At 33.8% G+C, this 27,779-nt stretch overlaps 2 protein-coding genes across 3 annotated transcripts; both read left to right on the plus strand.

Moving 5' to 3' along the window:
- The first annotated feature begins 1,152 nt into the window (after nucleotides 1-1,152).
- LOC130625383 (ER degradation-enhancing alpha-mannosidase-like protein 1) lies at nucleotides 1,153-14,863 on the plus strand. Its single transcript, XM_057440469.1, has 13 exons — nucleotides 1,153-1,444; nucleotides 2,060-2,132; nucleotides 2,807-2,910; nucleotides 3,191-3,362; nucleotides 5,074-5,257; nucleotides 5,532-5,623; nucleotides 5,903-5,985; nucleotides 6,526-6,646; nucleotides 7,490-7,660; nucleotides 7,850-7,923; nucleotides 8,018-8,114; nucleotides 8,740-8,919; nucleotides 11,829-14,863. The coding sequence occupies exons 1-13, from the start codon at nucleotides 1,191-1,193 to the stop codon at nucleotides 11,925-11,927; spliced, it is 1,704 nt and encodes a 567-aa protein (XP_057296452.1). The 5' UTR covers nucleotides 1,153-1,190; the 3' UTR covers nucleotides 11,928-14,863.
- LOC130625384 (peroxisomal N(1)-acetyl-spermine/spermidine oxidase-like) lies at nucleotides 13,200-26,168 on the plus strand. Of its 2 annotated transcripts, none has more exons than XM_057440470.1 (3): nucleotides 13,200-13,298; nucleotides 24,142-24,435; nucleotides 24,872-26,168. In XM_057440470.1, exons 2-3 carry the CDS (start codon nucleotides 24,165-24,167, stop codon nucleotides 26,026-26,028), a joined length of 1,428 nt encoding a protein of 475 aa, XP_057296453.1. In that variant the 5' UTR covers nucleotides 13,200-13,298; nucleotides 24,142-24,164; the 3' UTR covers nucleotides 26,029-26,168. The 2 variants fall into 2 exon arrangements, with proteins under 2 accessions (XP_057296453.1, XP_057296454.1); XM_057440471.1 differs by lacking the exon at nucleotides 13,200-13,298 and adding an exon at nucleotides 18,412-19,462.
- Nucleotides 26,169-27,779: the final 1,611 nt, after the last annotated feature.

Below are 27,779 nucleotides of genomic sequence, written 5' to 3' on the forward strand. Positions count from 1 at the left end.
GAGATTCTTATTGTGTTTCCTTAGTGTTTGTACTGTTTGTGTTTGTTTCAAAGGTATTTTTACCAATGTTTTTTTAGCTTCATTCAAAAGGTCTTGAAGGGACTTGACAAGTAACTTTTTAACCCCTAGCTAAGATATGTAGCTAGGTTGGTATCAATTTTTTTTGTTTATAGAGGGGGTCCAAAATACCCCAGTGCTAATATGATTAGCTAAGTGTTTACCCTGAGTTTAAAAAACCCTAGTTACATTATTGCGTAATAAGTTCAAACATCATTTCCATTTCCATTTTTGATTCTTGGGATTAACTGCAATTAAATCAAGTAGTGACTTTGTATAAATACCTTAAAATGAGAGTCAAGCCTCATTCATGCAATATTTGAAGTAGATACATCACTTTTGGATACTAATTGGGATATCTGAAAAAGTTTCAACCTTGCTTCATTTATTTTGTAATGATTTTGAATCTCCTAATGTGATATTACACGTATAGATGAGTTGTGTGAATGTTTACAAAGTTTTGACCACAAAAGGACCACAAAAAAATTGAATCTTTAGGCTTTTTTTTACATTTATATAATATTTTTAAGCGTCCCAGTTTGTTGTTTATATTTTTTGCCTGTGCACATACATGCGTATGTCCATTATTCTCGATGCAAAATCAAAACATTACGTCATGCTGCAACTCATCTATGTATACACAAGTTTAATAGTGGTGTCTATGATCTCATGTTTACACAAACCTTTATATATATAAATATAATGAAACTTGTTTGAACAAAAAAAAGAAAGATTTTATATATATTGTTTCAAAGCATTATACCAATTTCAAGCCAAATTTGAAATGGACCTTTGGGGGCTTTGGGTGATGTGACCAGTGCTTGGAAGTCAGGAGACAGAGAATCAGACAAGGACTACGCGTTGTAGTTAAACACAAGAGCTTATATTTACGTAAGTATCAGAGCTCGACCATACACCTCGGTAGTCCGTCTCCAAGTGCCTCTGGGTCTCGCCCACCTATGTACATATATCATAACATTGGGCATATAATTTTTATAACCTGTGAAAATTGTATAAGAAAAAAAATCAATAACAATGAGAAATTTATTGAATATTATAAATAGTATTTTGATAGTATTTTTATTTTATTTTTAGCAATTAATATAACTACATGTATATGTAGAAAGACATTAATGGCACAAACAACATGGTGGCGATTGTGCATTTTATTTGTACACATACAATATCATGGCTTAGAAGCTTTACAAGATCATAGACATTTTCTTCGAGATTTTGATTATTTTTCTGATTCTCAGCGTGTTGCAATGAAAGCAAAAGTGAAAGAAATGTTTTATTTTGGTTACAATAATTATATGCAGCATGCTTTCCCTCTGGATGAACTGAATCCAATATATTGCTCTGGAAGAGGACCAGACAAAGATAACCCGTGAGTAATTGATATTCTTTTAATCTTTTTTTCATTGTGTATTAAGGATTGATTTCCATCTAGCGTTAAATCATGTTATTTTTTTCGCACTATTTTTTTACCTTAGAGTTAATAATATTGAGTATTCGATGCAAGCACATTTCTATTTCAAGTAAAATTAATTGGAAATTAATTCTTATTGGTAACGAAATATGTGTAATAACATTGAGGAGGATATTTTTATGGGTTTTCATGAGGCAAATTATAAGAAAAAGGAAGAAGAAATAGTTAAAACAAGATATTAGATCCATATATTAGATCGAATTTCACAATATTCTGGAAGAATTATTGTATAATCTTTTAGAAATAAACTGTTAAGGTGACCCCTTGCAAAGATAATTTAACATTGTGATCATTATCATTTGGACTATTAATATTTTTCTATATATATTGACATGAAAATTCTAACTAAAACTTTAATGTTCTTATTTTGGCTGCCACTTATGGTTTTTTTATGTTTTTGGGATACTTTCTTTTCCATAAGTTTATTTTTCATTTTAATGTATAATAACTAAAAATCTTGGGGTTTTTTTATGCACAAGTTAAAAACTGATGTCTTTTATTTATTACTTGCAGAGACAACATCAATATCAATGATGTTTTAGGAGGGTATTCTTTGACACTGATCGACACATTAGACACACTTGCAGTAAGTACTAATTTGTTGTGTTAAAAAATCCAAGAAAATTTCCTCCTCATTTTTTTTTTCCTTTTTTAGTAACTGTTAAAGAAATAACAATGTAGAGAATCTAGAAAATTTGGCAACACAAAATGATTTTTGGAAATTGCTATTGTAAATTGATTTACAGTGGCAAAACAATGTTTGTTGCAGGAAAAAAAATCAAAGATAATTTCTCACCATATGGGCATGGTAGTTCTTTAGAGGAAACTTGTATTACAGAGGTTGTGAGGGACAAGTGTGAAAAATGTTTGTCACAGACATAGTTTTTCAAAAGTCTTCAATAAAATCTCTCTTTGCAAAAACAAGGGCAGGTCTAACTTGTAGCCTGTGGTTTTTTCTAGGATATAGAGCTTTAAGGAGTTATATATCATCCTGGACTGCTTTTTAATACGATATGTTGAGATTTGCTCTTTGTTTGCATTGTGGACAATTCTCCAGGGTGGCCACTTCAAAAAAGCTTTTCTGAAGTTTTTTTGATTTTGCATTTTAAGAACAGTGAACAATATTTTTCTTGTAGGACACTGCAAGATTACAAAGATTATCTAAAATCTCATTCTAAATATTTGACCAATATCAATCCCCTGTTTAAATATTTTTTAAGTAAAATTATTTCCAATATTGAGAATTGTACTTTTTTATAGATAATGGGAAATCATTCTGAATTCAAGCATGCAGTTAGTTTAGTATCAAGTTATGTCAATTTTAACCAAGACAATGTTGTGCAGGTATTTGAAGCCACTATAAGGTAAAATATATTCTACTTTGAATGAGAAAAGTTGATGCTGAAGGTTTCGTCAGAAAGTGAAGAACAAATACAAATTTTCTCCCCCTACTCCCCTCCTCCCACAATACAGTCTTACATAAAATTCAACAATTTTCTGGTTAGGAAAATAAATAACTGGTAGATTTTATGGCTGTGAAAGTGATACCAAGTAAACACAAAATGTTAAACATTACTCCAAAAATGTTTTGTGCATTTCAATAAAATAAAAAATAAAAAAACTCTCCTTTTATTTCAATTTCAGAGTAATCGGTGGTTTACTGGCTGCTCACTTGCTAATAGTTGATTCTGCTGAAACGTTTGGGCCACTGAGACCAGATGACTATGATAACGATTTACTGACAATGGCACATGATCTTGCTAATAGACTTTTACCTGCCTTTGATAAAAGTAAAACTGGATTGCCGATGCCAAGGGTGAGTGTAAGAAAGCAGTATTTTGTAAAGCAATTTGTCTTTTAGTTGGTTGGTTTTTAGAATTTTCAGACAGGTGTTATAGGATGGTACACATTCTTTTATGAGAATAATGTTTTACGTTTCGTTTCAACAGTCTTGGTCATGAATATTTGCGGCCACGCCTAGCTTATGATTTTGGCGTGCAATTATTACATTCAGGAGAGCGGCAGCGAGGAGTTTTTGAAGCATAGTAGTTGGCAAAAAAATTGCCAACGTAATTTTGTTGTGAAATTTAAATGAATGGTGTTATTATGAAGAACGTAAGGTATAGAGAACGTTAAAGTCGGCACCCCTTTCCTTCATGCTGACACTCTTATGCTCGGCTGGTGCATTACACTGAGACTCGAACGAAAGACGGAAGACCATTTGGAACCATGCCACAAGTCAGTCCGACCTTCATCATCACAGAGAATACTGTGAGAAGACTGCGCACCCATGCAAGTTAAATATAACCAGAACATGGGAGAGGTTAGGTGTCCTGTACCTTAATATGGCTTTCGGACGAATGTTCTTGTGATATAATCCCAAAGAAAAAACATGTTCAATAAAGTTTAAAAATCTTTTTAAAAGAGGAAAGAGAAATCAAATATGTTTAGTAATAATAATCAAAACAATTGTATATCGTATTAACAAGAAGTCCAGAAGCTCTGTCTCCCACATAACACAGCAGGCAATAAGTCAGCCCTGCCATCGGTTTTGTGAGAAGAGATGTTCTGCGAAGATCCTAACAATTCAGTCTCCTGTACAGTTTTGCTTTGCATTGAACTGTGCCTGTGACAAGCATTTTCGAAGCATGTCACTGGCGACTTCTGCGATATTCAACTTAATGATGCCCTGACTTTCAATTCCTAAATAGCACATGCACAACTTATTTCCTAACCAGTTTATCTTAAAACATAGAGAGCTAGTTGGGAATTAACTTAAGAAGTACATCATTAGTGTTTCCATTTGTCATTATCTTTTTTAAAACAAAAAAAATATTGTCGACGCAATACCGACGCAAAACATTTGAAATGTATCTCACATCAGCAGTTGAAGGTGGTTTTTTAATAGAAATACATTTTAGAGATACATTTTAACAAGGAAGAACAATTATGTATTGGGTAAAGTTTGGTTAAAGAATTACTCCAAAATAGTTCAGTTCTGATTGGTGTGTGTATGGAGTAGAACAAGGCGTGTGGTAAAGAGCACAGCCAAATTTCACATGGCGTGTGCGAAGACGTGCGCATGCGACCGCATGCCATTCATGACCAAGACTGTTTCAACATGAATACTCTTAACTTTTTGCGATAAAATCATCCTGATATATTTCTTGGCATATGCTTAGCATAGTTAAAATTAAAAGATCTGAGAATGCAAAATGGTGCAAAATCACCCCTAATTCAATTCAAGACCGACAGACAATTAGGTTTGATAGGAAAAACTCCATTTTAAAACCTGGGAAAATACATTTTACATCAATATAGGATACAAGTATTAATAGGATACAAGTGTATTAAGTTACCAAAGAATAAAAAAAACATTACGTTTGCTGATATATTCCATTTAGAATGTAAGCAAAATTTCAAGACGAGTACATTCTTGGGTCATTTTTAATTTCATCCTAAGTATTCTTGTACAGTATGTTCTAATGCATTAAATCTATTAAAATTAGATTTTGCTTATTTTATAGGTTAATTTACGACACGGTGTTCCTCCTTATAGCGCTACTACAACTTGCACAGCTGGTGCAGGGACTCTCATACTAGAATTTGGTATTTTGTCATATCTTCTTGATGATTCAACATTTAAAACAGTAGCACAGGGAGGAATAAATGCACTTTGGAAGCTACGCTCAAATACTACAGGTCTTTTTGGTAGGTCCATTTGTCTTTGTGCAACGCTTGCATAAATTTCTGACCTAGGGTTAACACTGTCTGGTCATAGACTATTGTGTCATTTTCTATTGCATCTAGTGGCCATTCTTCTTTATTTAAAGACTAGGTGTTTCTAAAAAGTTTTTGAAACAACTTATTTGAAATTAAATTTGTCAAACTTCCTACTTAGTCACACTGTCATCACCTAACTTGTAGAATGTTTAATGTAAATTACTCCCTGAAGTAGCGTATATTATCCTAATTTTTAACATAGGTAATATCGTTGATGTTGAAAGTGGAGAGTGGGTGGGAAAGATGAGTGGACTGGGTGCTGGTGTTGACTCTTTTTACGAGTACCTACTTAAGGTAAGTGTGATATTTGTCACCAAACAAAATACAGATGCTTATTTCAAAATATGTTGTATAATGTTTATTTTTCAGCTTATGATTTTTGCTTATTTAGAAGTTGTCTGGTCCATTTGTTATGATTTATTGTGATGGCACATTAATTTATTCCTGTTTTTAATTTAACAAATATTCAATTCATTTTTAAGGACCAATACAATTTTTTGTATTTTATCCAATTTAATAGTTGCTCATGAATCAAATGTTATGTTTTGTTTTTACTTTTGATTTTCTTTGCAGAGTTACATTCTGTTTGGTGAGAAAAGCGATCTAGAAAAATTCAATGAAATATACGGTAATATTCAAAAATATATGAGAAAAGGGTGAGTTTTTGTAGTTAAATTTTTGACCTGATAATTTTGGTAACGTAGAGTAACAACTTGTGGCGGCAGTGGATGGTTTGAAAATTTCCAGATAAAAGCAGTATGTAAGAATTAAAAAAAAAGTTTTACAGTTATAGTTCAGCGTAAACATTGTTTGAGTTTTGTAAATAAGACCTCAGTCACAAAGTATTCTTTAAATGAAAACTGAGAAGAAAGAATCTGAAAACCTTCTGAATCCTGATTGCTGCCAGGCAGTATGTAAGGGATTCCCAAAATAATTTTATAAACGACTGTTTATTATTTTTTTTATTTAACTGTTATAATATCTTTTATTGTCTTAACCTTTGCTAGAAATACACTTGCAAGATGCAAAAATTTTTAAATGCCCAATGTTATGTGATCTAACAAAAGTGAAGAAAATTTTCTATAGCTGATAAACATTTACCTAATTTAAAAATGTTTTGTTCAGTAAGTTAAGTAGTCGGCTTTGATGTTGGGTACAAAAAAACACTTGTATTCATGTTTATTTTGTTATTGCAGGAGACAGTTCTGCAACAATGGAACTGGTGAAACACCACTATATGTTAACGTACATATGGCAAATGGCGAAACGTTGAATACGTGGATGGATTCTTTGCAAGCCTCATTTACTGGTGTACAGGTATGTTGTTGTAAATATCTTATGGTGTTTGATTTTTATATATTACGTTACCTTCTGGTCCGTCTTTTTGTTGCAGTTTGCAAACAATTTGAAAACATTAGAAATATACTTCAGGAAATATGAGTGTACCTAACTAGCTAGCCGGCTAGAAAAATCTGGACATAAGTTTTTTATATTATTTTTAAAGAAAGTGGCATTTAGTTTATACCAATGATGTATCTATGATCTAAAGAAAAGATGGGGCTTGTTCGTATCTTTTTATTGCAGTTATAACAAATCTTCTGTTAATTATGTAGGCCTTCTTTGACGAGAGAAAAATGATTTCTTTTTCTGTTGAATCCTTCAGGCAAAAAAAATGAATGTCTAAATGTCTAAATTACACTAGTGTGTGTGTGTGTTTTCCCCAATTTTCATCAAAAATTATTGCTCGAAATACTAGGAAAATAGTTATTGATATGTGCACTCAAATATTATTCAGAAAGTGGGATCTGTCAGTGAGACAAGTGTACACGAAACCATTTCTTTTTTAATAACATTTATACGTAAATCTCTGCTTTTCATTGCTAAAAATTATTGCTGTAAATGGGTGGGGAGAAAGTAGTTAAAGCAAACATGAAACCACCTCTTTTATATCTTGTGGTCAAACAAAGAAACTTTCTCCACATTTTAACTTTTACACTTAACGACATCTATAGAGATATATTATTTATCAGTAGTGAGTTTGATTCGCAAGAAAGAAATATAAGAGATTAAAATTCTATTTCAGATTTTTGCATCAAAACATGATGATCTACATTTTTAACCTAAAATTCTGACTTTAGTCTTACAACCATCTGTTTTAAGGTATTACGAGGTGATATACAAGAAGCTGTCTGCAGTCACGCATTGTATTATGGGATATGGCAAAGATACGGTGTACTGCCCGAGCGATTCAATTGGAACTTGAAGGCTCCAGATGTGAAGTTCTTTCCATTGAGACCAGAATTTAGTGAAGCGACTTATCTCTTATATCAAGTTAGATTGCTATGTTACTTTCTCTGACATTTTCTGCTTTTTTGTTTCGCCTTTTTCAACATTTTCTATTTTTTTAAAAACATTTTTGTTGGTAAAGGAAAGGAATTGCTTATTATTTTACAAATTTTCTTCGAGTAAAAAATACTAAATAAATGACAAACGCTAAACTATTTTGTTTTTTTTACTTAGGCAACTAAGCATCCATTTTATTTGCATGTTGGTGTTGATATTGTAAATAGTTTGGAAGCTCACACCAGGGCAGAGTAAGCGATACCATTTTAGTTATATATCTACTTTGGTTATTGTTCATTACCAACCCTCTTATTGTCCATTACCAACCCTCTTACTGTCATATAGGTGCGGATACGCCACTGTTCATAACGTCGAAGACAAATCACTAGAAGATAGAATGGAAAGTTTCTTTTTAAGTGAAACAATGAAGTATTTATATTTGGTAAGTGCGTCCACGCATATCATGATGGTCTTTCGGAATTTCTTCTTGTCGTTGTTCTAATCGCAGAAATGTTGAAATCTTTATGCCATCTTTGTCTTGTTTTTCAAAATAATCACTTTGCTCTAAGCTGATAATTTTAATCTCGTGTTAACATCACCCGTTGTCTGTCTCGTTGCGATTTTATAGCCGTGCTATGTACACGCAACATATTAAGGACATGCGAACCCATAGATTTATGCAAGGGCTATGACTGGTTTCCAATGTAATGCTCGCCATATGTCTGTCTATTTGTGCGCTTTTTGAATTTTTGCACGGACTAACTACTACTATTAAAATGATTTTTTGTTTTGATTACGCTTTCACAAGGCCCTGTCTATCACTACAGATGCAGACAGAAAAAATAATAACGTCAGCATTTGTTTTTAATATCAAACGACTTCTATTTTGGTTAGTTACTGTGCCAAGTCTCTTTGCTATAGCAATTGTCATTCCCAGAAAATTCTATGATGGTGGTAAAAGTACCACCTCTAACCTTACCTTAACCCCCACTCTCTCCCCCTCACCCCCCCCCCCCTCCCCCCAGGGCACATACAGCTAAATTTTTGTTAAAACGCATTTTATTTAGTTATTTGATTTCGAAAATCCAATCAACCAACAAGCGTCTAATTGGATATTCTCCACAGAAGGTCACGTGTTCAAACTTGACGATCGTTACCGAGAAAATATTTGGAATAATTGGGAAAAAAAAGAAAAAATGAATATGTTTAAACCGACGGTGACAAGTAACAGAAGAAATTCCACATGGGTATGTAAGATTTTTTTTCTCTGTTGACCTGTTAGTCACATTTTTGTGATAAGGAATGTTTATTACATCACAACACCTAAGTGAGCGACGTAGAACAAAGAGAGAGCGTGCCATTGTTGTGCTCAATCTACAGACATTAATCTCTAATCAGTACAGTTTTATCATCTTCAACTTTCCAACGACCTCTGTTATCTCGTCTGACATGATGAGACTAATAAGAGTGTCAGACTTGCTCACTTGACGATATTTCGTTGTTGCGTGTGTTCATTTAATTAATGGCTTTTAGTATTGATTATATGGTATACATAACATAGCCTGTATAGATAATTGTCCAATATGATTGCTTGAAGGCGTGTACAAGTAAGCATTTTTGTTCAGTGAGCACAAGAAAAACTAGAAGTTTTTACCAGTTATTACAACAGCATGCAACATCCCGACATTATTTCAAATTCAAAAGTGATATTAGGTCTGTCAAATATTAGAGATTAGTGAGGTACTATCATTGGCCGTTTCTTCATATAGGCTAAACAAAGTTTTGTATCACTGTTAGCCTGCGAATCTGACTTTTTCTATGAAGTAAGGCCTCGTTTTCATTGCGAACCTGCACTACTTGACGCATAAATAATTTTTATGGTTATTTTCTTCTTTTTCTCTCTTTTCGTTGCCATGTGTTTCTGTTGAAGTAGAAAAAAACGATTGATTTTCTAAAGTTTTTAATTGTTGTACTTGGGGAAGGGGCTTTTTTTGTGGTAACCACGGGTTTATCTACTTCACAAAACGGGTTTATCTACATCACATCTTCACAAAACTACAACGCATTTTAAAAAAATTTCCAATTTAGACTTTATCATACTCAATCGAGATATATATTTTTAACTTTTCAATCACATTTTTAATCTCGTCTTCTATGATAAGGATAAGTAGGGTGGCAGACTTGTAGTCATCTGCAATTATGTTATTGACTGTATCAGCGTTCTGATTTAGATGTTATGACCTCAATTTGTGACCTTTAATCAAACAACCCATTTTTTTTTGTTTTAAAAAATTCTTAATTGGAAGGCACATCACCATAATCAACGTCAACCTTACTGATAAACGCCCACTCAGTGGTTTGAGGGGGCGTTTTATACATTGTTAATCGACCCATTACCATATCTGTCTAATTTTATAATGTAAAAAAAAACGCCCATGTTACGACCCTTTGCAGCTTTATAGCGCATGCACAATTATTTCATATTTCATAACGTTCAAGTCTCGATCCACGTGGTTTTGCTTACTGAATCTGAAAGGGAGGTTCAGAAACAAGCAAGCTTGACCCAAGAAATTGTATTTGAAATAAAAAGAAAGTTGAAGAATGAAAAAGAACTCCGCTCCACTTACATGACACTTAAACCTGCTTGAGTCACCTGTTTGTCCCATGGTGTTTCTTAGGCCTGTTCACATGGGTTTTTATCACTTTGGCAAAGTGATCGGATGTCATTTCACTTTGGTCAAATAAGTCGAAGTGAAATTCAAATCGGTGTGGGATTTCACCGGAGTAAAACGCGGTTTTTGATCAGTATGCTTGAAAGTCACCAATACAAAAGATTTGGCCTTTTGTTGATTTAACCGTATTACAGTTTCTGGTTAGGCCATCAAGAAAATGATTTTTTAAAATAGTCGTTGCAACTTAAGTTTTTCGCACTGCCAGCTGGAAGTACGCTTTTTTGGTTCTTAAACTTTCTTTCTCAATGCTTGGTTTTAATCGGCGTAAAGATACTGTTTACAGCAATCCCCCCTGTGCGATTTTTGGAGAGGTGAAATTTATTTTTTCAACTCGTACTATAAAGATCTACTAGGAAAGCGGGAATAATAAAGTAAATATGAAAACTTGAACTAAAATGTGTATTGTTTCAACTCGTCTGGCAGTTCTTCCTGCAAAAATGGACAGTGTCAATGTTTTCTTATGAAACGCCAGTCAACTTATGAATCAAAACAATCGAGAAGACAATTGTTAGTAAAAAAATCACATTTTTTTATTCATGGATAACAGTTACTTTTCTAACGACTTCTACAATGGGTAGTTAATTGATTTGGTTTTAATCAGGTGCTTAATTTTTTTGATTAAAATAGTTTTAAGTGTAAGAATAAGAGATGAAAACTTAGTGTTGTTGTCCAGTTCGTGTGTCTATTTGTTTTGTTGGCGTTTGTGTTGCGTATTATTTAGGGAAGGATTAAACTTTAAAATGATGCTATAAAAAAATCTTGTTTGTTTAAAACACTGGCGCGAGAAAATTAATACTAGGTTGATCAGCTTTCTCTGGAATCTATGTAGTCTAGAGTACTGAATAAAGGGTGGGGGTGTGTGGTTGGAAAGCTGGCAGCCATTGAAAGTTAACTCCCTTATATCTCAATTAAACTTCGGATGGTAATACTCCTACCTTCCAAATTTTCACGGTTAAGGATTTGGACGCTTTTTTGCTGCTCATTGCGCATAAAGCACTGTAAGTTAAAGTTAACACCCATGGTGTTAACTAAGTAAACAGTTATATGCGTTGATAAAAATTTTAATTCATTTTTTGCAGAAACCTGATTACTTCAATAATTATTTTGCTTGTTTTGCGAGAGATTAACGACAACTATTTTTTGCAAAAAATAATTCTCCTTGGAATCTGTTTTCAACAATAAAGGATTCATCACCACTTTTAGTCAATAAAAGCAGGACGCAAATTTAATGGTTAAGAGCTATAGTGTATTCTTAAACCTTTCTTTACAGCTCTTCTGACAAGAACAACAAACAAAATTGGTTTTCGCTAAATTTAATTTCTTTCATGCACCAAACGTTAAATTTGGACTTAATCTTTTATTTTGTTGATTGATAGATTCTTATTGTTTTATTTATTTATTTGTTTATTTATTTATTCATTCAGGATTCGAAATGTACATCATATAACGAGATGAGATATTCAAGACTTCCACTCAAAGAAGAATACATTCTGCAGATAGAAAAATTTGTAGGTCTAGCGTGATTAGAGCCATCCTTTTGTCTCGTTTATCTAATCTTGTCTTACTTAATAATATTAAGTTTCGTTACCATGACAACAATCAGTAGATAATGCTAAAGATTGATTGCACTGAATGTCGATTTTTTATTGTTTGTTTGTTTTTTTAAGATAACTTGGCTTTTAATAAAATGGTCTATGTTGTCGTTAAAAAACTCATAAACAGCAGTAAAAATTAGGGCCCAATGCGACCCGTTCTTAAAAGGTCAAGCGTGCTTTTTCTCTTTACAGTGAAAATTTATAATTTTTTGAAGGAAATATTTCAACCCCTAACTTTAATTTTACTATCTACTTCAAACATTTAATAGTCACATGCGTGATCAAACATGCGTGGTCAAGCATGCGTGGTCAAACATGGGTGTTTGAACACGCGTGGGCTTACTATATATCCACTTTTCGTGCGATGGAACTAGCACGTGTGTAATTTCGTCACTTGATTAGTGGTATTGTGGCTACACCTTCTTTTTCCCGCGGTTGAGGTCAAGTAGGATATATTCGTGTCTACTCGCACTCGCGCAATCTAAGGACGAGGCTATTATTGTATTTTTAAGTCGTGGTAATGAAGTTGCGTATCGATAGATAACAATAATTCGTGAAAGGTGTATTGTACCGCAGTGCTAATAAAAATTTTGAGTATGTTATGTGTTATGATTTATTTAAAGATTTCGGACGACAAACTTTTAGACAATTTTTTTAGGAATATGGGTAATTTGAAATTGTAGGTTTTTCTATGTATAATGTTCAATTTAACATAAAGAAAATATACAAAAAGACACAAAGTTACAAAAGATAATGTGAGGTTATATCGAGTTGCGTGATAAAATATGAAATGACAATCATTAACTGCAAGATGACAGGGGAAAACGAGGAACAACAAAGATTATTGATTATAAAAACTTTCATACAAGTTTGTTAGTTATCTGTTTATTAAAATCTCAGTTGTCTGATTAAAAAAAATATATACTGAGGTATAGATTCGGTGTAAAAAAATTAAGATTCGTTAGATATTTCTTGGCGGAAAAAATCCCGGCTTTAATTTTGTGCGAGATATTTTCCGAGCAAAGGTTTATCATACTGAAACATTTCACAAATTTAATCTTTTATTCTACTGCTTTGTGCAGAAAATGCATAAAAATATAATTTCAATGGTAACCCGATGAAGAGCTGCACATATTAATTACCGTAATTGGGTCACGCGGTCCCGTGATTGTTAAATTAAATTGATTTATTCTCTTCAGTGTTATCATATAGCTTGTTTACTGATTGTTGAAATGCTCACTAAAAATAAGAGAAAATAAAAACGGTGTATGCGGTGATTATCTATTCGCTGGTCATAAGGTAGAACATTTCGTCTTATGTTTTATTAATGTTTTGGGTAAGCGAGATTTATTGCCCTATAATATTTTTCGCTAGGTGCAATTATTCTGTTAAAGATTAATTTTTATAATAAGTAAGGAAATAGAATTGAAGGAATTGCAATCAACGGTGAGGGGTTTCTAAAATTCTGATTTCATAATAATATTTGCTATCGTCCATTTCTTATCATTGATGTAGGAATTGATAAGAATTTCCAATCTAAAGATAATTTTAGCTGCTTTCTCCTAAACTTTGCTATTTTTACATGTATACCGTCAAAACTTGAATAAACGCCCTAAGCATTTAGCAGTAATTTGGGCGTTAAATTTTAGGAGACGTTTTTAATAATAAAATAACGCCTTTAACAGTAAAATGGAACATTGTCGATGCACAGACGATTTTTTATTATCCAAACAAAAGTGAAAAAAATATTTTCATTTGTCGTTATTTAACCCTATTATACCTGCGCTTTTTTGGCCCTTGTAACCCTAACTTTTATTAGGGGTTCTGATGAAAAAAAAATTTTGGAAAATTTTGTACCTTGCTGGGGGTGTTGCATTTTTTGGACAGGGGTAAATTTTTTGGAATTTTGAAAACCGTTGACATTCATGTAAGAATGTCATAAGATGTTGTATTGGGTATATAAATATTTATTACATGTATGTTGGTTACTTAGTGGTAACCAAGGTGTTGCTAAGGTGATATATGGTTACTAGGGACAAAAAACGGACCAGATTTATTTCCGGACCGGAAATATCGATCCAGCAAATTGACGTCATTTCGGATACCAGTGACGTCATGATATTGTTTTCCTTCCCTTGATTATTTTTAAATGCCCTGTTCTACACATATGCCAAGTTTAATGACACGAGCATCAATATTTTTGGTAAAACGGGTCTTTTTTATCTTCATCGTTTAAAGAAGAAATTTTTTTTGCCGAAATGACATTAAAATTACTTTTTTCATGTGAAACACATATTTTGGTTTTCATTCCATATATCTACCAAGAATCAAGGCCATATCATTAGTAACACGCGAGAAATTAAACGTACTGAAAAATTAGGGAAATGACCATTTTTCACATGTGTGACGTCATTTCTAATCCCTATGACGTCATCAAATTATTTTTTTACCTAGATTGAGTTTGTATTAAGACATTCTCCAACTGAGCCAAGTTTCATTACCCAGGTATAATAGGGTTTAGTATTCGCTTAACTTCTGGGCGTTTATTCACAAGGGTGAATTTTTAAAATAGGCGTTTTAGCTACTTCAGGGTGGCGGCTGCGATAAATTATTTTTTATGATTTTCTGCTTTATTTATGTTCTTGTTATGTTAAACTGTTTGTTTGTTTGTTTGTTTGTTTTGTTGGTTTTTATTTAATAATTTGTGCTGACATCACACAAAATTAAACACTATATTTTACGTTGCACTTTTTTCCTATCTACGAAAACGTTTTGTGAAATTTATAATTTAACAATGTTTTTGTGAAATATATTTTTTGTAACTTTTATTACAGAAACAATACATGGCGTTTTAGTCCCTCCAAGCCTTGTCCAAATTTGTTTAAAACCCTTTTCTTCTGTTAGTTCATCACTTAGTTTTTAAAACCATCTGATGAGGAGCGTGGCAATGTTTTTATAGGTTTTTTCGAAATTTTTTTTTTTGCGCCAATCACATAATGCATGCACGCAGGTAATCCGCACGTTGTTTATATACATATTTCCTGCATTGGTATTCCGTGCTTCTTTGTTCACCATTTTAAACACACAATACGGCTATTGTTATAAACACAAGTCATTGGTTCATTAAATTACTCCGCAGGAGGTGGGGTGGTAGAGCTAAGCGCAACTACTTTGAACACGCAGAGAATGGGAATTAATAACAGATACGTTTTAAAAAGACTTGGTTGATGACACATATAATTATAATTATACATTTTTATTGCACGGTACTCTTGGGGAGAAGTGAGGTGTCGTAAGGACAGGTTTTCACGTTATCTGTGCTACACCAGATAGATATGTCAACTGTGGCATTTCACAATTGAAAGAAAGAAAAGAATTAGTACCCTTATTAAAAGACTGATTCAATTTTACCCGGATAGAAGAGTCTGATTCAATTTTATCTTTTACCACGCCAGTTTTAAGGGTCTGTTCACACATTACGTAATTACGTCATCATTCTTTCAGGACTTTTAGACTCCCAATCCCCCCCTCCCACCCATAATATACAAGAGTGGTCTTTGGTAGATCATTATTGTATATTATGCATCATCTTCTTAACCCATCTCCTCCTTAATAATAATATAGCCTCCAATGACAGCGTTTTTAAAAATAAATGTGATTGGCTTAGAGCAGTAAATTTAATTATAGTCTAAAGAAGCCATTTTAAATATAAGTAATGTCTGAAATATTCCAAGGACTTATTTGCGTCAAATTTTCTTAACTAATCCGAAGTCACTAATCAGGAAATTCGGATTACCAGTGTCCAACCCCTTCAGAAATATTTTTAAATTAATATTTGGAGTTTGTCACGCAGCAATGTTAATCATATTGGATTATAGTTTTTATAAGTTGGAAGCTATTGAGCTTATGAAAACTTCGTTCCCATGTTCTGTAGGGAGTCGTTATCATTTGTTGGCGCCTGAGCAAGCATCCAATCTTTGAATAGAGTAGTTTCACTGCGAGTGTAAAATTTCGTTTGAAGCAATTTTTTTTAAATGAAGCTGGCAGGCCACCTTGATCCCAGATTTTTTAAATTTTTTTTGGAAGAGTTGACGTCAGAAAGTGCTGTACCCCATTAAGAAACAGACAGGCTTGTACACAAGGTTTTGTACACAAGGTCACGTGTGCAAGACTATTTAAATCAGATATTTTCCTAGATAGATTATTTACCTTCAACAAAGTAGATTTACAAGATATACTTAAAGCAAGATAGACATAAATCAACCTGAAAAAGATTGTGTTCGAAACTGGTGTAAAATGTTACGGTGGGTGTGTCTTTCTTTGATTTTTATATCTTAATTTTTTTTTGTAAATCTGTAATTTTATCAGAACACTTTCTTTTACATGCATTTAAGAGCAAAGCGTGGCAGAGAACCACGACACCTCTTTTTAGTACCAGTACAACTTTCCGGCTAACGTTAATACAGTAGGCATGATTTTTGGAGGATATAGACGGGATTTTAGGTTGATATGTAAAAATAAGAAAGATTTAGAAATTAAAAGGAACTCTAAAAGATAAAATCCTTCAATTCGTTGTTTACCCAGGCACTATAAGTAACTAACGCTTTAGGTGAGCTGGTATGTAAAGGGTAGTATGCCACTCCCTTGTTAAAAAAAGGAGGGGGGAAAGGAGGGGGGAGAAAGGACTTTTTTGTGTGTGTTAACCCTATTTGGCCCGGGGTTTTTCGAACATACTATGACCGATTCCGCCCCCCTCAATAACTTTTTATAAGGTTGTTCAAATTGAATCAAACTTGGCACACTTATAGTATTTCATAAAAGGAACAAAATGGCAGCAATAAATTTTTGCTCACGTCAGCACATTTTCTGTGACGTCATCAGAAGTTTGAAAGTTGTTAAAAATGCCACTATCTGCCTAAAATTTAATTACTTTTATTCCAGAGCGAATTTTTGCATCCTGTTTGAAGTTTCTGAAAGCTAAATAAAAGTTACTTAACATATTTCCGGTTTTTGCGTGGATCGCATAAAAAAGTGCCGAAAATTGCTCGAAAATCCTTTTTTTCCAATTTTCGGGTAAAACCCGCCAAAAATCCGGGAAATCGGATTAATCACGTGTCCGGAAAAAGTTGTTACTGTTTACACGATAGGTTTTTTTTATCTTTTGTTTAAACTGTCCGTTTAAACTTACCGTGTATTTTAGCCTTTAAAGAAACTTTGTATACATTATAACTTTCATAAGATTATTATTGAAAACAGCCTCTTTCAGCCTTGAGAATGGATTAGCTTATGTGTTGTTAATGCGAACATAAGTAAACAATTTGCTCGCTGTTGGAAACAAGTTTGGATTGTCGTATGATCAGTTTCGGCGGGATTTTTTTTTAAGTTTAGTTTTCAGTCTCTTTTTAACTTATATTCTACATTATTTTAAAAAGTGAAAAACCGCTGGCGCAGTTGCTTCTAACATAACAACTTTTCGCTCTCGCAAAGAACTCACGACTGTCATTTGAATTATTTCACCCTCGTTCCCAGGACCTCTTATCTATATTTTCATATCGGATGTTGAGACCTGTCAATAAGTGCAGCGCCTATGCTAGCCGAAAAGCTTTGGGAACGAGGTTAGAATGTATTTAAAGTTTTATTATTTCTTGTATCTTCGTCTCCAGGCGTTGTTGTCTAATGTACAAGCCATTACGGCTTATTTGAAGGCTAAAAAGACCCTACCGACCGGCCTCAACTTCAAAAAGGCTAGCACCTCTGGTGACAAGGTTGCACTTCTTTCAATTCCTAACACGCCAACAAAATTCCAGTATTCCTTTCTCAAATTTCTGCACGCAGGAACAAATTGTGTTATACTGATTTACATTGTTTATATATATTTTTTAATGCCTTTACGTGAGTCGTTTATCAACAAAGAAACTAAGTGACGGCTTCACTAGGAATACGCCCATTGCTCCGAGTGTATTTTACAGAACAAGTCCAAAGCAGACTATTACAAAACAAGTTGTGCTGTTGTAACACAAAACTTAAAATAAACTTATGTACACAATCACAATGACTGATTTTTTCCCCACAATTTTGAACAACTAGAAGAAGTCCTGGGTACGAGATAAGTGAACATTGTTCAGCAGAAACGCAGTTATGTCATTTTTGCTGCTTTGGCTGTAACAACCCCCCCCCCAAAAAAAAAAAAAATTACTTGAGTTTTGTACATACAACCCCAACTTAGTCCCAGGGCTTTCCCACGCCTGTGATATTGTGCATAGCATGTCATATGTGTAGAAGAGCCCTGGGGACGAAGTTAATGTGACCGCACAGTTTTCCGATGGTTATTTGTTTGGTTCTGTTTTTCATATGCGTTATCAGCTTGGACTTTAACGGCCAATAACGCATATCACGAAATTTCAAGAAGCTGACGAAAATTAGGGTCTATAAAATATTAAGGTCGGAAAAGAAAATAACCTATAACATCACTCTTTGCAAATTGTGTTCATTTTTTTTAAATTTCTTTTTGATACATAAACAAAACCTAGGTAAGGTTTATAGCTAGCAACATTAAGTAATGACGTCTATTTTTGTTGTTGTCATTAGCTACTGTCGTATATGCTCTAATGAATGTCCAGGATGTTCATTTTATCTTCGAAATTTGTAAGGAAAGCTTCATTAGAGAGAGGCATTTATTAAAAAACTACGATATTTAAATATTCTTTTCTCGTCATATCTATAATTTTATTATAATACAAATAAACCGCTTGAACGAGAAAAGCTCTAATACAAGCCCCGTTTTGACTGATAAGGAGTGTTTTTAGAGACAGGTGTTTATTAGAGACCTGGTGTTTATTAATTTTTTTTAATAGTTTAGGAAGGAGTTTATTTTAGACAGACGTTTAATAGAGACGGGGCGTTTATTAAAATCATTATCTAAATTATTAAAAAGTTTTGAAACGAATCAAATTATTTTTTAGTTCCAAGTGACCAAATTTTCAATAGGTGATTATAATTAAGGTCGTGGCAATATCAAAGCGGACGAAAATTAAACGGACAAAAGTTGACGCGGTAACTAAACTGCAAAACAAAATCTTCGTCACTATCATTCGTTTAAATTATGGGCGCCTTTCCTTTATTAAATTAGTCAGGCTCGGACGGGTTGATTTTTATAAACCGTAGCTTAAACCATAGACCGATAACACGGGTAATAAACTCTAATTTGTAAAAAATATTTTTATCTATATCGCGTTCAAATTAGTTTTACCGTTGGACAATGAAACGTCAATAAATTGTTGACGTCATATAATCCGCGGCTTACAGAGATCATTAAAAATTGCAATTTTGAAGATCTGTAGATTCTGCTGATATGTGACCGGTTTGTGGTGAGGTAGCATGCAATAATTGACGACAATGTGTTAGACGTGGAAATAAAAGTCTTGAAATTTAGTTATGAGCTGGTGTTGACGGTTGTTGATTAGGTAGGTCCGTTTTGTGACTAGAAAATACATGACTTTGTTGCTAGACTATATAATGCACTTACACAGTTCATCTTATAGGGAGCACAAAATTTTGTCTGAGGCTCAATGTTGTTGCCTATTTGTTGCTTGTTGACTTCAAATTCATGTGTTTTTTTTGCTCAATACAATGCTGGTGCTTTAATCAAAATTAAATTTTCGTCTAAATCACGTTTGTTATTGTGTGAAGTCTATTACTTTGGTACAATAAAATTAAGATGCTTCATTTTCACAATAACTCACGTACGTTTAATATTAGAGATTTTCAAGGTAGGTTTCATTGTAGACAGGCTTTTATTAAAGACGGGAGTTTATAAGAGACAACCATTTATTTATTCATTAAAAATATTTGTGCAGAATACAGTGTTTCATTTTTTTAAAAAGTTATTTCATTTTGTTGCTCATAAGATGCTCCTTATAAATGCAGCCGAATTTAAAAACGAAATTAGGAGCCGCTGTGTTTTTGTTCTTTTGGAACAAGATGCGCTTGAAACTAAAGAAGTCTGGAAATAGTCAATAATCCTCAAATGACATCTTGGATTTCTTCTATTTTTAAACACAACTTTAACACAGGACATTTGACATCGTCATGTCGCAACATTTGACAATATAACATTTGTTTCTAAATAGCCACAGCTACTATCCATTCGTCAACCTCATCACCAGGGTGGGTAGGGGCCTCGTATTATACAAATAGCTAACAAGAACTGGGGAAACAGTTGTCTATTCACCACATTTTTGTGCTGGTGTTGAAGCGACAAACAATAGTAAATCCTTATTGTTAAAGTTACTAGTCCTTGCAACTTCGTTTCCAGGGTCCCTCTACGCTTTTTGATATTGTTGACGTCGCCGATAAAAAAGCTAAAAAAGTCCTGGGAACGATGTTGCACTGCTTGCATTTATCATACAAAAACAGATTGTGAAAAAAAAAGAAACGCGTTTGTCACTAGTATCAACACAGCACAAGATTTAAGGCAGTATCGCGCTTCAAGCTACGGGAAAAACTTGATGAGACGTTTGCTAGACCCATGATAAAAAGTGTTTATCTTTTTTATCGAATCAGGGTGTGATTATGTTGTTTCAAACAGCTTCAACTTCTACGCATAAGCTGTGCGAGACGTTTTCCTAAATCAGTTGATGGTTATATCCAAATAAAGTTTTGTCCCAGGTAAATACACTCTGTCGACAATTTTGCTTTTGTTTCATCACATACCGAGTTTATATATTCATGTCAAGTATCGTGGCCTTATGCATTCTTCTTTCAGACTATCACAAGAGGTGAGTATAACTATTTTGTAAAAGAAGTAGCACTTGTTGAGAATTTACATAATATTGTGGCCCCATTCTCGACCAGAGCTCTTTGAGATAAACTCGATAGTACTTTCGAGGTTTTAATCTCAAAGAGGTCTGGGGACGAGAATGATTGTGGCCCCTTAGCCGTTATTACGGCAACTTTATCAACAAGGTAAAATGTGATTTACTCTTCACAGCAGCGAGTTCTCTGCCCGGGTAGATGATCTCCCGGGTCAAGAAATATTATAATAAATAAATGGAAATTTGCGGGTATTTATCTTTGCGAAGGATTGTTTGCAAACTAACTTCGCAGTAAAATTCTCGCATATCAGTTGGAAATTTTATCAAATACTTTTGGATAACATTCTTATTCACACAAGCAGAAAATCTTTTGTTTGACCAAAGCCCTCCATGTTTTACTTCGTGTGAATGAAATTACCCTCATTTTCACCATATCGTAGAAATTTTTCGAAATATCTAGTTTTATTTAGGTTTTTTTAACGTCTATTAAATTTTGCAAATACTGTCTCAAAGAATATTTCTCAGGCACATAATTTCGCCAATTTGGCCCAAATTTGCAAAAAGTATGAAAAAATTAATACAGTATGTATGTGAAATATCGTTGATGAAATGTAGTGTTTAACTTGTTAAAAATATCGATATACATCTTCGAATCCAGGCTTTGTCAGGTTTCTTCTACTGAGAATGTGTCACCCCCAATAAAAGTTTAGCACAAACAAAAAATGAACGATTCTTACTTGACAAATGTTGTATCTTTAGAAGGTCTTTTACATAACCACTATGCCAACCTACAATTTCGGCTACTATATTGCAAGAGAGGGTCGAATTTAGAGAGTCGTCCCACATACAATTACAAAAACGAAAAAAACAAGCACATCGATCTCGTAAGACTTTATCATTATTATCTTTCGCGAAAGTGAACTTAGGGCTTGTGATTTTAAGTTATTCGGTCAGATCTGAAATTTTAAAACATTCCACTTTTTGTTATCTCAATATATGGACATTGAAATTGTTGTGGATGTATTGTTCAAACAGATTTTTTTGACATTCTTTTTCTTCTAAAGCAAAGCCTGAAGAGTTTGGACAAGACGATCCAGTTCGGAGATACTGATTAATAACTAAAAAAACGGGCTCCTTGCAAGTAAACATTATGTCAAGGGTTGTAGTCCCAGGGCTTATATTAGATGATTTTAAGGTGTTCTCGTTTGCTTAATATATTTTCCATATAATATATACTCTCTCTAAAGAATTCAATTTTATAATAAGGTTGATGTAGAAAAAAAAAGTTTAATCTCATTTCTAAAGCGTTTTGTCTTTCTTATCATTTTGAATAGCGAAACGAAGTGTTTGAAACGTGGCTAATTCTTCATAACGAATTTATATTGTACACAACAAAGGTGCAACCTCGATCCCAGGGCATTTTTGTCTTTTTAAAGGTGTTCTCAGATATATTAAGTGCAAGGTGCTTTTAATGTGGTGTATGTATGACGTGATTACCTAAGCTATATTTGAGTTTGCTTTTTCACATCAAAGATATTATATACTGAAGAGATTAAACAAAACTTTAGGACTCTATCAATTTCAAAAGTCAAACCCTTTCGTAAGAACTCCTCTTTCAAGAAATCCATAGATTTGGCTGTGAATGAAATAAAGGATATGAAGTTAACAAAAAATAAATGTGTCGATAAAATTTTTCAGACATGATGCTGTATTGTTAGGGTAAGTCACATGAACTCTAAACTACGATGGAGTGTGAAGACGAAGGGTGTTTTAGTTGTTCCGTTTGAAATCTGGAAAAAAGTATTTTTCTTTCCTTGTGTCCAGAAGTATTTACCAGCGTTTATTTTAGCTAATATTTCAGTTTTATGTTAAACTAAGCGCCTACAAAAACCTATCCTCGTCTCCAGGTTTTTTACTTGTCGTTGAAGCAACAGCCTCGAATCCCTGTTAACGAGGTTGCCTACGTAGCCTCTTACATGTCTTGTTGCACGCGTATTGTTTTTTTCGTATCATGCTCTTCTCGCGTGTTTTATTTTAATTTTTTTTGCAGGTTTTACCTTTTGACACATCTTGAAGTGTTGTAGCATCTTACGGCGGTTTGTCTACATCGTTTCGAGGAATATGTTTTTGATTTTGACATATTTAATCACAAGACTAAAAAAGAGATCTAGACACTAAGTTGGAATGTTTTATAATAATCAGTTGATAAAGTTGATTTAAGCTACTGATAAGTTCTCTAGGTGGATTGTAGCTATATATGTGTTCTGAAAACCGTTGCAAAAAATAATAGATGTATTTGCATATGCCACTTTTCGCAAACAGCTAACTTGAAGGATCGTTGTGAAGTGTAAGTTTTCGTGCGTTTGCAACACAAATTCAACAGATGATATATAATAACTCCAATCTCGTCCCCAGGGCATCTTGTATCTTTTCTGACATTGGGATGGCGATTCGAACATGTCCGTCTCGCCGTTCCGGTTATAGAAAAGAGACAACAGACGCTGGGAACGGGGTTGTACCAACTCATTTTTTCCCTGTGGTTTGTAAAAATTTGAAAACAAGAGCAACCTTACTGCCATTCAGATATTTGTTTTGTTTTTGTTTGATTTCAAAGTATCTGTTGGTGCAGTGGGTTTGCCAATACCATTGTTGATACTTGAAACAGTACAGAAGTATTTCTTTCACTTGATGTTTATTTGTTTGTCTGTTGTTTAGTTTGTTTTTTTGTTTGTTTGGTTTTTTTGGGGTGAATCACGCAAACACCAAGTGGTATAAAACTTCTTACAGTGGTATAAAACTTCTCACAAGAGATTAGAAGATTTGCCCCTTGGAAAGAGAGTTAAGACATAACTGATTCGAAATAGAAAGTGTTCAAGATAAAGCATACATTCAACTTTGGAATAAATGAGTCAAAACTTGATGCCTTGTCTAGATGTCAGAAAGTCGATTGTCGTTTTATAAGTTCTTCAACGTAAACAGGATCAAGGGCAGTCATTTTCTGACAATGTTGTCACGGTCAAGGGCTTCTTGATTTATGATGTCAGAAGAAAACAACACTTAGAGTGTTATTGAAATTTTTTGAAAATGTCAATGAAGGTTGTTACTGATATTTTTAATAACTTTTAGATAATTTTTTCCGACGGATTGTTTTTCTCTTTACAGTGTAGTATTATGGACATGCGCAATTGGCATCTTTCTTGGCGGGAAAATATTTGTTTTCGTTGAAAAAAAAACAGTTCTATTCTCGTACCCAGGATTTCGTCGGTATTCGGAAATGATTTGTCTAATTAACAGTAATTTTTATTTAATTTCTATTTTTAAAACTTTAGATATTTGACGCAACACATAAAGTATGAACCCTAAAAAGAAAATCGACATTGTAATTATTGGAGCTGGCATATCAGGTTTGACATGCGCGAGGGAATTATCAAAACATTCGAATGAAATTAATTTAACAATATTAGAATCAACCGACCGTATCGGTGGAAGAGTAAAATCTATCATATCGAAAGATGGTATAGCGCTGGAGCTTGGTGCTGAGCATATTCATGGTCCAAAGGGGAATCCGGTTTTTAATTTCGCTTATGAGAAAGGAATTGTGCGAGATGTGTCTTCACGACAAGGTATCTCTTTTACCTGTTATTTTTATTTATTTTGGACTTTGAGGCCGTTAATGGAAATCCACACTACAGTAAAAAAAAAAAGCTGTTTACGTAGTGTCTCACGTTATTCAATTCAATTTCAGAGGGTGGCCCGTATTCAGCCGGTTTTTTTGTGTTGGAACTTTTGTGCATGCGCACTAATTAGTTAAAAATTCACTTTGGTCAATTTGACCAAAAACATACGGTAGACTGAAGTGACACAAACTGGTTTGATTTTTCTTCGCATCTTATGCAAACAGTTTCTTACTGTGGAGCCAGACTAAAACTTTAATTCGGAGAAATGGAAATATTTGTCATTTATCTATGGCATGGTGCAAAGATTCTGCGATAGCCTTATACGGTGATATATAAAGTTAAATGTTCACAAACTTAACCATTTCGTTTTGTTCGTGTTTAGGGGCTTTCAAAGACATAAGAGTTCTGCATTGTTTCCACAAAGATGTTTTATCGCGTTGTACTGGTGATGAACTGTATAGCGCCTTAGCAGAAGGCACTCACTTGGTTTATAATTTTCACGACACAATTGAAGAAATAAAGAACGAGAACGAACTTGACGAATATAAATCCGTAGGAGAGGTCTTCTCCAAGGTTGCACAGGAAAAGCTTGTGAAATTTAAAGACAACGTAGGTTCTTCCAAAGCTTTTAAGAGCGTCTTGACATCTAGAATGAATGCCGAAGCTCAACATAACGGTTGCGAAAACTTATTCGATCTGGATCTAAAATTGTACACCATGTTCGAGCACCTGGAAGGAGATATTCAATTTAAACTACCCAATGGTTTTTCAGAGATTGCAGACTCTGTCGCAGTTGACATTAATCCGAAATGCTTTAGATTTAACCACGAAGTGATAAAAATAGAACACAGTCAGTCTCTACTGAAAGTAACATGCGCGAACGGAGAGGTTTTTCATGCGCATAATGTTGTCGTAACGGTGTCTGTTGAAGTTTTGAAACGATTTGTCAAGCATAACGTGTTTTCTCCATCACTGCCAAGCAAGAAAGTTAACTCGATACAAAAACTTTCCCTTGGGCAGTTGGAAAAGATTTACTTCAGATTTTCAAACCCGTTACCTAAAGAGGTAAATCTCATTTTGTTTTACCCTTCCACGGACAAAGATGTTGACAAATACAGTAAAGTATTAGGTCTTCAACGTTTTCGTGAAAGCAACTGGTGGATGTTATGGTTAACCAGTCATCTACTAAATAAACTGAAAAATTCAGATCCGGTCAGTTTTCTTTCCGAGTTGCTTACAAAACTAAAACACCGATATCCGTCTCTCCCGAGCACAGATTTTGAACATGAGAGTGTTTTAGTGAGTGACTGGACACGCAACAGCAATTTTGGTGGTACTTGGGGTGTCCTGAAGACTGGAACGACTGAGCGTGATGTGAGGAATTTAGCCGAACCAATTTTTTATAACCACTTAGAATATCCTACGAGTTTAACGTTTGCTGGCGAGATGACGCATTGTAGTTTTTACGCCACGACACATGCCGCCTTTTTGAGTGGCGTAAGGGAAGCAAAATTTATAGTTTCTCGTTATAATTTGTAAATATTTTACGCACATTTTCTATTTTATTTTATTTTAATTATTTATTTATCTCTTCTGTACTTTCTAAGCGCAATTTATCTTCTATTATTCCGGACTCGATTATCCAGTCTAGTTAAAAAATATATAGTTTCACCAGATTATTTTAAGTCGTTTTATTAAATGTAGCCACAACCTTGTTCCCAGGGTATTTTACATTTTTGATAAATTTGATAGCCACGCCGTAAAAACGAATAATGGACCACGAGACCCTGGGGAGGAGCTTGATGTAGTCACTCATTTCTGTTGTTTACGTCCGATACAAGGTGTTGTTCTTTCTATATATTGCGATCAACTCAACTTAGTTCCCAGCGTCTGTTATCTTATTTAATGTAAGAAAAGAAATAAGATGCCCTTGAATCGGGGTTGCGATTAAAACGAGAGATTTATTTTTAGATTTTTTTTCTAGTTTTTTTATTAGTTTAAACAGCAACCCAACCTCGTCCTAAGGCCTCGTCAAGTTTTTTGTATTAAGACGTCCCAATAACAACCTGGGGCGTGCTTGACAGCAATTTCCGCACTTATTTGTCTCACTTACACAGCTTGGACTCGGTTATCAATGATATTGTTTTATTTATTGTTTAGTCAACTAATTTTTAATATACTATTTTATTATAGTATTAATTTTTAAGATCTTATACTTTAGAAATTTCTGCTTACGTAGGCGATGCATCAGTTTTTCAGTCAAATAACTTCCCAAATAGCGCATAGACGATTTCTAACTTGTTTACCCCAACAATGTGCTTCATTTTTTTAGTTTCTTTACATTATACCTTTTTTACATAACTAGCCAACTTCGTCTCCAAGTTCCCAAGGCTCATCTACGCCTTGATAATCTGACGAGACGTCTTTGGGGACTAGGTTGATAACTGGCATTAATTTACACCCAGCTAATTGCGGCAGGGGTAAGAAAATGAACGCAATGCAAAGTGCTTGCAGTGGGGCTACCATCTTTTTATGTAGATTTAATCAAAAGGTAGCTGTTTTTTTGTAAGCGGATAGAATTGAAAAACAGTAAACAATTTAGGCGTAAAATACAAAAAATTGAGGCGTAAATACTAAAATTTCAGAACCCAAGTATTCATCCGATTCCGAGGATTCATTCGAATCCGAATATTCATCAAAAAATAACAAAAATATATGAATGGTGGTAGGTAAAATATTTTGAGTAACAATGCGCCGATGTTTAGAAAAACAAAAGCGTTCCTCCACAAATGACCGGACACTTATCTTCACAGAATATAAACAGTACACACACGCATGAACAATAACATTCAAAATTTCCTGGCTGAGTAACCTACGTAAAAAGACCATAGATCGTGTAGTTAAAAGAAGAAAAAAATCTTCATTTAGCTGACGATCGTGCAAGAACCGGAAAGCATGCGGTGAGCAATAACAGAAAAGTCTGAAAATCTACTTGTACAAATAAGCTGGAGGTGAAAAATCAATGTTGGTATTTGGGAAAAACTAGACATGAAACATATAAAACACTCCACTCAGAACGAATGCAAAAACATTATAAGTAGGTCACAAGATCTAAATTAGTGAAAAGATGTGCTTCTAGTGCCAATGTGTACATTCTAATGACTCGATTATGGAGGGTTACCCAATAAATAGATAATTTTTGCACTCCGTAATACGATGAAAAGCACATTAAGCAAATCCCCTTCACAATGCATTTTTAGACAATGCTTCCAGCTTTAAGTATCTGGGCA

This window comes from Hydractinia symbiolongicarpus, chromosome 14 (assembly GCF_029227915.1).
Source record: "Hydractinia symbiolongicarpus strain clone_291-10 chromosome 14, HSymV2.1, whole genome shotgun sequence".
Classification (NCBI taxonomy): domain Eukaryota; kingdom Metazoa; phylum Cnidaria; class Hydrozoa; order Anthoathecata; family Hydractiniidae; genus Hydractinia; species Hydractinia symbiolongicarpus.

Coding starts and splice junctions, on each gene's coding strand:
- LOC130625384 (XM_057440470.1), top strand. CDS start 24,165: ATGAACCCTAAAAAGAAAATCGACATTGTAATTATTGGAGCTGGCATA. Junction 24,436..24,871: donor AGATGTGTCTTCACGACAAG/GTATCTCTTTTA, acceptor GTTCGTGTTTAG/GGGCTTTCAAAGACATAAGA.
- LOC130625383 (XM_057440469.1), top strand. CDS start 1,191: ATGGCACAAACAACATGGTGGCGATTGTGCATTTTATTTGTACACATA. Junction 1,445..2,059: donor GGACCAGACAAAGATAACCC/GTGAGTAATTGA, acceptor TATTACTTGCAG/AGACAACATCAATATCAATG. Junction 7,924..8,017: donor GAAGCTCACACCAGGGCAGA/GTAAGCGATACC, acceptor ACTGTCATATAG/GTGCGGATACGCCACTGTTC.